The sequence below is a fragment of the Triticum aestivum genome, chromosome 6B (genome assembly GCF_018294505.1).
Source record: "Triticum aestivum cultivar Chinese Spring chromosome 6B, IWGSC CS RefSeq v2.1, whole genome shotgun sequence".
Classification (NCBI taxonomy): Eukaryota; Viridiplantae; Streptophyta; class Magnoliopsida; order Poales; family Poaceae; genus Triticum; species Triticum aestivum.
In genome coordinates, this window is record NC_057810.1 from 508483949 (window position 1) to 508492945 (window position 8997).

Below are 8997 nucleotides of genomic sequence, written 5' to 3' on the forward strand. Positions count from 1 at the left end.
AAGGGCTTAATTTCGTTTTCTTCTTCCTCTTTGGTTTGGAAGAAAGAAACGCGGCGGAGAAGTGGCTGACGGACAAAAATACAGCGGTTTGCCATGTTTGGTGGCGGGAACAGGGCCAACAAGATGAGATAAACAAATGACGGGGCCAGGCCTGTGCAAATAAACTAGCAACTCAACAGCATAACCGACGGGTATGATCGATGTTGACATGCATAATACATAGAGCATCTCCTCTCCTCACACTCCCAGAGAAAAATGCTCCCAACCATACGGCGCCGTTCTCCGTACCTCCAAGGTGAACCGAACCCAAACTTTAAGTAATAATAGCAATGCTGCCCCAAGGGCCAACCACAACATACATGATCATCATATATATTGTTTCTCAGAGGGACGATGCAAGCAAAAGATTTGGTTGATTGATACTCTGACAGTCTGACTGAAACGGACCTCTCACATTTCTTTCTCCACAACTGCATGCGCAATAGAATACAGCAACGCTCAACGGCCGGTGGCTAGACTACTTCATGCCGATGTTAACACTAACCTTTTCTTTGCAGAGATGCTGTCAACACTGTAAACAAAAACGTGCAGCTACCACGAGTCGCCTTTTCCCTTTCAATGCCCCAACTAAAACAAAACGTCGATTTTGAACAGGTGTTAACACTGAGACGTCAGTGCTGGCGACGTGATGCGTTTTTGGAAATCGATCCGGTCCAGTCGGATCCATGCAGTTGGCCCCTGGAAGTCAGTGCTGGTAACGTTTTCGAGTCGCCTGGACTGGACACCCGCCACCTCCATCCACCACACCTAATGCGCCGCTAGCCGCTGCCAAAAGGCAAGCCAAGAGGAGCAGGAGCATTACAAAATGTTGCATGTGCCAACCAAAGATGGGCACCCAGTGTAGCAAAATGCGTGTGTGCTTGACCATACCTGATAAGGAAATCTCGTTTGGTCTCCTCGCTCCTGCCATGGCCGTTGCTACCGCGCCTCGTGTTTCCCAAAGATGCCTGCAATAGCAATACACGTATGCGGTCAGTCAATAGTCAATAGGATCCTGATGAACTGAATTCAGATCGATTACGCAGCATCCCAGATGTGCTGATGCTGCAGTGTGGTCACTTGTGTACATTAACCATCGATCGACAGGTAAGACCAACCAACCACCGAGCAAGTACCAAGAAAATTGTTGAACATCAATAGGACAGCAATGCGTTCATCATATACTACTAACAAGTGCTTTTAAAAACTCGAAAGAGCACATCAAGTAAGGACTACTGATGATCTGGTTGGCCAACAGGAAAAACCTATAATTTCAAGTACATTTAGTAGTTCAGAAGCATGTGAAGTGTGCACCCCTCAGATCTATTAGGAGTTTAGGATAGCCAGCCAGCAAACATGGTTGATCTTATCATCTTAATTTTCCTGATCACTGTGATTAAGAAACCCCACATGTCGCATAATGAAACACAAAGATCTACAGAGGACTCAGGAGTTTCCTCTTTATGCAAACAAACAAACAAGGCTACAGGTTGTAACTATACCAGCATCAGCCTGAGAGGTCAAGGCTTTTACTAGGGAAGGTTATGATTCCAAAATCCAAAGACTTAGGTTGTACGACAAAATGGTCCAACTTGGCAGATGAGAAAAAGAACTTCAATTTGCACTTTTGCAGTTCAAAACATTATTATGTGATATACAAATCACATGCACGAGACAGCTGTCCTGCATGGTCTTGAAAAGTGTATCATTACTATCATTTGATGCACTTCTGCAACGCGAGGCAGCAAAAACTTCAAAGATCTTTACAAGATTGTGATAACTAATGTCACAACCTGACACTTCCTTTCACATAATTAATTGGCAACAGGCAGCACTGTCAGTGCAAACAGTGCTGCAAGATATCGTATACGCTGACACAGCAGCTATTGTTAGGCCAAATATGTTAGTCCACACAAGACTGACCGGGTAAAATAATTACAATTACTTTAGAAGTTTCAAAGTTTTTTACATTTTAACTGAGAAAATGTGATATTGAAGAAAACAAGTATATGGATTGCCAGAAGAATGAAAAGAAACACGGACGAGGAAAACAACGGAATAGTCAATTCATCAATGCAACTTCGTGTTTTTCTTGAGGCAAGAGAAGAACAGAACAATATGGACAGAATTTCTGCAAGATCTGTTATAGTCATCTATAAGTGCAACTGCCAGACTGGAAACAACAAGAACCCTAGAGGGCATCACTCCTCAAAAGTCAAGAGGGTCATTCGAACATAGTGGATCTACTATGCTAACTTTGGGATGTTAGAATGCAGTTCTGGAGACCATAACCTAACCCAACAGTCCTGTCCTCACATGGAGCAAACTGTAAAGATACTGTTCTTTAGGACCACACAAAATTTATTTACTTAGTATAAGACTGTACGGTTGTAGGTCAACCTATTGATGCACTGGACTGGACCACAAGAATACATACTATTCTGAGTTTCTATACAAGGCTGGAACTTCCTGTTGCTTTGGACCACGTAGCTTAGGTTTTTGTTCTGACTAATGTGAACCCAGTTCTGCAGGCTGCACCTGGTTCAGTTTCTTGGGAAATAGTTATCAATGCTGTAATGCAAATACTTTATGCCCAGCAGCAAGAATACAAACTTAAAAAGTTCAAGGGACACGTACAAGTACAATAATATTGGTAAAGAAGGCTTGGAAGATCTATGCATCTAAATACACCTTGTAAATATTACATGGGCCAAGAAGGCTTGGAAGAATCTATGCTTCTAAAATACATCTTGTAAGTATCACCAAGTGCTGATTTTGCAAACATAAACCTAGTATTCGGTACAGATCTGAAGAAAACAATACTAAATGCTGAATAGTATCCAGTGGTTCGCCTTTCTAATTGATACGAAAGATAATATTCCCAGGGAAGATGGTTGTCCATAGACCTATTCCTAGAACATAGTGCATAGTTATTGCTGGCTACAGTTTCTCTTTGTTTATCAGTACCAATAGGTTTTTTAATATGTTCTTGCTTTCATGGCGAACTAGCAAGTAACACTGGCACCATGTCTGATTTGACTAGTGCTGCGATCTCTCAACGACCCAGGATAAACTTTTGAACTGGAGCCCAGGGCCTCAATCTATTAATCAAGCAGAAGCAATCTCTTAACGGCTCATTTAATTAGTGGAGAACCGGGCGAGAACCACACGATTAGGCAAACTTACTTTAACACCAAGAGATAGCCCAAATTTTGTTCACAAACCAGCACAGAAGTTTCCTTATCATTGATTAACGAACCCATATGTGCATAATGAAACACAAAAATGTGCACAGGGTTCAGGAGTTTCCTCTTGTCAGTTGTCACTATGCAGACAAGCACAAAAGGCGCCAACAGCTTCCCATTAAACCACCATCAGCCTAAGGGGTCAAGGCTTTGGTTGGGCATCTTAAGACAAAATGGTACAACTTGGCAGATGAGAAAAAGAACTTCAATTTGCACTTTTGCAGTTCATCCCTCCTTGCCCGCCAACATGAGCAAAGATATTATTATTTGATGCACTTCTGCCACGCGAGATCACAAAAGCTTCCAAGAAATATATTTGCAGTAACTAATTTGTCAGCTTGGTATTTTCTTTTGTATAATCTATGGGAAACATGCAGAACTGTGAGGGCAACATGGCAGCAAGATGTCATTAACTTAAGAAGATTACTTTATGAGGACGTCTAGGTTAGACCAAAAGACGTAAAAGATGGGGAAAGAAAAGGGCAGCCCGGTGCACGTAGCTCCCGCTTGCACAGGGTCCGGGGAAGGGTCCGACCACTTTGGATCTTTTGTACGCAGCCTTTCCCTACATTTCTGCAAGAGACTGTTTCCAGGACTCAAACCCGTGACCTCATGGTCACAAGGCAACAGCTTTACCGCTGCGCATCTTTACCGCTACGTAAAAGATGGAAGACTGAGGAAAAACTAACCAGGTAAAACAATTACTTTAGAAGATTCAAAGTATATAATTATCCCAAAAACAAGTTCATAAGATTTATAGAGTACATACCAATTAAGAAAAGGTGATACCCCCTCTGTCCGGAAATACTTGTCGGAGAAATGGATGTATTTAGACGTATTTTAGTTCTAGATACATCCATTTTTATCCATTTCTGCAACAAGTAATTCCGGACGGAGGGAGTATTAAGGGAAATAAATTTATGTGAATGTCAGATGGATGAAAAGGAAGACATAGGGCTCATAGACATTCATCTGAACTAAACAAGGGCAGAACATTTTTTCGTCAGGCTATAGCAACGTGCACTCACTGTTCTATCAATAAATCTTCGCCTTTTTCTTGAGGTTAAAGCAAAAGAGAATAATATGGACACAACTTCTAAGAGATCTGTTATAGTGTCAAGAAGTACAACTGCCAGACTGGAAACAACAAGAAACCTAGAGGGCATAATTGCTCAAGAGTCAAGAGAGCCATGCAAACATAGATATGCTATGCGAACATTTGGATCTAGGGATGCATTTTTGGAGAGCATTATGTAACCCAACAGTGCTATATCCTCACATGGAAACACTGTAAGATACTGTTCTTTAGACAACCATAAACTGTTCTTTAGACCACCATACTAAATATTATCCTGAGTTTCTTTATGTACATAACCAGGACTTCCTGTTGCTTTGGACCTAGCTCACATTTTTGTTCTGATTAGTGTGTGCGAGCCAAGTTCTACATGCTGCACCTAGTCTAGTTTCTTCGGAAATAGTTATCCAAGCTAACGAAGTAATTTTGTACCAAACAGCAAGAGAACAAACTTAAGAAATTCAAACAAGAATGAAAGTATAATATTGGTCAAAGAGGCCTTGAAGAATCTATGCATGTAAAATACATCTACTCCCTCCGTTCTAAAATAGATGGCTCAACTTTGTACTAACGTTAGTACAAAGTTAGTACAAAGTTGGGTCATCTATTTTGGAACGGAGGGAGTAGTAACTAGTAACTACCCCCAACAGTTTGAATTTATACAACCATAAGTTTAGTCTTTGGTGCATAATTAAAGAAACGATGCAAACTGCTGAATCGTATCCGGTGGTTAACTGCCTTCCAGCTGTTATAAAAGATACAATTTCCAAGGGAAGGTGATTGACATGGATATATTCCCACAGTATAGCAAAGCTATGACTGATTAAATTTTGTGCGGGATCAGACATTTCGTTATGTGGTTGAAAAGTAACTAGTGCTATGCATTGAAGTGAGAAGTGCACTTACAATTATATTTTGTATGCGTACCTAATAACCATTGATGTTATCAAATAGGTTTCCAAGTATTTTCTTGCCTTCTTGGCGACCTAGCAATTAAGTGGTTTCAGTTCAACTAGTCTGCAATTTCTTATTGACCTAGGCAACCTTTAAAAAGGGGCCAAACCCTTGCTACCCCTAAATTTACAAGTACACTTGCCTATCATAATCTGATGTAAACCTATGGAGGTTTGGACTTGAAGAATGCCAAAAGATTTGTTTATCAAGAAAAACATAGCAAATGGTTTGTAAAAAAAATCAGTGTGGAAAAATCTTATATACCAAATAAAAAACTAGCAAAAGTTGAAGAAATGCAAAAAATCTTAATGGCATCCTTAGACCCTTTTTGGCAGAACCGTGACAACTGACAATAGTTAAGACAGCATGTAATCAGCCGATCTTCACAAGATTCTAGTAAAGTTATTCTTTACAGGATATTCTTTTTCTCTCCAAAGCTTCGAATGCAATATAAACTGTAGTTACAAAGTTAGACTTGGCTGGGTCATTTTTTATATACATCATTAAATTAAATTATCACGGGAGCCTTCAAATTAGGTCATTAAACCAACCAATTCACCAAGTGCTGGTTCTGACTGGTAATATTAGGAAATGGTAATGATTACCTGAGAATCCGATTTTACCTTTTCTTTATCCAAGTAATATTCAGTTAGGGTCTCGGCTATTAGAGGCACAAATATTTGTTCAAGCCTAACAACACGCTAAATACATTGAAACAATTAAATTCAGACCATTCACATGCCTTTAGATGCAAATTTATCGAGTTGGGGCAAGGGCGTAACGCCCTTAAACAACTTCGTCCAATAATTAGTGCATGATTGTTTGCTGACTTCATTGCTCGCAGGAACAACATTCAAAGATTTATGACTGTTGCAGATTAAACTTAGTGGCACTGCTGCCTAAAACATAACGAGTTGGCATCTTCCTAGAGTGTTCATCTCGCTATCATGCCAAACATATACTTTTCCTATTGTCTAGCATAATGTAAGTATATAACAAGGTAAAAAATGCACAGAGACTAGCATACGCAAGTGGACATTAGGAGTCATTTAGTAAAAGTTACTGTCAGCAGATTTACTTTTGCAAACCAGTTACTGACTAAACGTTGGAAAAGAAACTAAACAGTGTGTGTCACACCGATGCTAGTTATGACTTATGAGGGCAGAGTACATCTCAGGTCAAATTTTCACAGCAAAGAAATCTAATGTAAAGGTCTGTTCATTTTCATCAAACTATTTTATCACCAAAAAGATCGACACAAGCAATATACACGGTAACAATGATACATGTGCACACAATGTGAACAACACAATAGTACCGGCACTGCTATGTAATCTGAATCAACTAATGACAAACAATATTCAGCTAAACATCAAAAGAAGATGAAACAAGCAGCATAGATTATTTCTTCATTGTTCACGAAAATCCAATTCCCCTGCCGCTAACATTTAATCAATCCTATTCAATCCATCCATAACTTCAAGTGATAATTCGGAAGAGGATTAACATTCCTAATGCAATACAGTAAACAACTTCAGTCACAAGACATTCCATACTTTCCACAGCGTTTTCCTTGCACATCTTACCATATACTCCAAGGTCCAATATTTCCGTTACAAAGAAGAATCACAGCCAAACATACAGAAGAACGCCATTTTTTTCTTGGCATTAACCCTTCCTACATTTTAATGTTGTCTCGTTTTTTTTTACATAAAGCTTCATTGGTACAATTAGAAACCAAGATTTGCACAACCCAAAGAACTCAAGAAACAGAACAGAAACTAGCGAGCCAAGAAGAGGGTCTAACTACCAGGCGAGGGGCGACAATGGTCGAAGCGGCGGAGCACCTCCGGGTCGTGCATGGAGAGCACGAAGCGCGACAGAGCTTCGAGGAAGAGCGCCGCCTGGTGCCCACCGGCGGCAGCAACGAGATCCGAAAGGACGCCCCGACGGAGCCGATTAGCCTCGAGGGCGACGGCCTTGAGCTCCTCCAAGAACGCCTCCAGGTCGGCCCCGCCAGCCACCTCCGCGGAGGTGAAGACCTCCTGGGCGTGGCGGAGGCGGTCGGAGAGGACGGGGACGGCGGCGCGGATTCGGCGGTCGACGCGGTCGGCGGAGGCGAGGAGTCGCGGCGAAGGCGACAGCGATCGGAGAAGGGAGGTGAGGAGGGAGGGGTGGAAGTCGCCGAGCCAGAGGAAGGGGAGCTCCAGGGGCGACCGCCAATCTCCGGCGCAGATGACCTGGGCGGGGTCCTGGCGGGCGGCCGAGTCGAGGGCGGACCAGTGCGCCTCGAAGTGGGCCTCGACTGCGGCGGGGGCCGATGATAATGGGTCGTTCCAGGCGCCGGGGGAGGAGGAGAGCGCGCGGCGGAGCAACGGGAGGAGCGGCGAGCGGAGGGTGGCGAGCCAGGCGGCGAAGAAGTCCCGCATCGGCCGCCTGGCGCCCGGAGCCCCTCGGCCGGGCGGAGGAGGCCTCGGCATGCTTCTGAACGCGGACGCGGACGCGGCTGCGGTGGCTCCACGGGAGGCGGCGGGGGCGGTCGATTGGTCGGTTGAGTCTGGTGGGGTTTACCCGTTTGGGGGTTTTCGGAACGGCCGTCGTCCGTCGCCGCCGCTGGGAGGGAGGGGAGGAGGAAAGGACGGAGGTGGGCTGCCACTGCAAAGGGGTTATCATCCGTCCTGGAAGGAAGTTTTGGCCCGGTCCAGTTACTTCGCGGCGCGTGTGTTTCTCGTCAGACGACGGAGGGAATTCATCTGCTCAAAACCAGTTCCCTCAAAAAAAAAAAAAACTGCTCAAAACCTGATTCTCAGGGCGGGGAAATACCCCTATAAAATGAAAAAAAAAACTGCTCAAGACCTCATACAGTTTGTTGAGCAAATTCTTCCGAAGTTTTTCTCAAATTTTCCGTGTGTCCTATGGAGTATATTAGAAAACACATTTACAAGGCACAAACTAAACATAATTGTTAACGCATAAGATTTTAGAATGAACGAAAAGCAAAAGGAAAATTTGTCTTGCATACAACATTTAGAAGAACATGGTCAAAGGAAGCAACACCGCTCTCGTAAGTTCATCGAAGCAAGAAATGATGAGGCCGATGTTTCAACCAGCAACTGCTCAACGCGAGTTTCTAGGCCACCATCTTGTGGGTCGTAGTTTTCTCTTAATACACAGCTTTCTCTTTGAGAATTGCATACACCAAAGTCCATGTGTATTTTTTTTCCTTTTGTTCTTCACTTTGTTAGACGGGAGACCAGTCCTTTAGCAGATAGTCGTCGGTCATGTTCTAAGGGCATGAACTATAGGGTAACATCTAGCTGTTGCCCCAGCCCATCCAGCTAGAGTCAAGGAGGTGAGGCCACCGATTAACTCATACACTAAGACATGAGGCCATTCTCATTTAAAGAAAACATGGGGCAATTCTTTTGTGGACCCAATATGCTAAGCTCATCAAGTAAAGGATGTATCCATCTCTCACATCTTTTCCTCTCTCTCTCCTTCCTTTCTCTTCGATTTGTCTCATGGAGTAGCAGCCTCCACTGTAGGCCACACCATGACCTGCAGGGCAACTACTTTTTTCCCAGCATGGGATCTGAGCCTAAGTGGACAATGGGGCAGCAGGTTTCGGGCAATCCGTTGACCATGCTCCAAGACACCTCTACCTTTTTTGTTGTTTTACATAAA

The 8997-nt window shown here is 43.2% G+C and overlaps 1 protein-coding gene across 2 annotated transcripts; it reads right to left on the reverse strand.

The window, feature by feature from the left end:
* Nucleotides 1-296: 296 nt before the first annotated feature.
* LOC123137695 (protein INAPERTURATE POLLEN 1 homolog) lies at nucleotides 297-8018 on the reverse strand. Of its 2 annotated transcripts, XM_044557531.1 has the most exons (3): nucleotides 7124-8011; nucleotides 931-1007; nucleotides 297-825 (listed from the first exon to the last, which is right to left on the reverse strand). In XM_044557531.1, the coding sequence occupies exons 1-2, from the start codon at nucleotides 7791-7793 to the stop codon at nucleotides 979-981; spliced, it is 699 nt and encodes a 232-aa protein (XP_044413466.1). In that variant the 5' UTR covers nucleotides 7794-8011; the 3' UTR covers nucleotides 297-825; nucleotides 931-978. The 2 variants fall into 2 exon arrangements, with proteins under 2 accessions (XP_044413466.1, XP_044413467.1); XM_044557532.1 differs by lacking the exons at nucleotides 297-825; nucleotides 931-1007 and having other exon boundaries at nucleotides 6884-8018.
* Between the last annotated feature and the right edge of the window lie 979 nt (nucleotides 8019-8997).

Excerpts from the sequence above, each read along its gene's own strand:
- LOC123137695 (XM_044557531.1), bottom strand. The coding sequence starts at position 7,793 with ATGCCGAGGCCTCCTCCGCCCGGCCGAGGGGCTCCGGGCGCCAGGCGG. Across the intron at positions 1,008-7,123 it reads CCATTGTCGCCCCTCGCCTG|GCATCTTTGGGAAACACGAG; the intron begins GTAGTTAGACCC and ends TTGCTATTGCAG.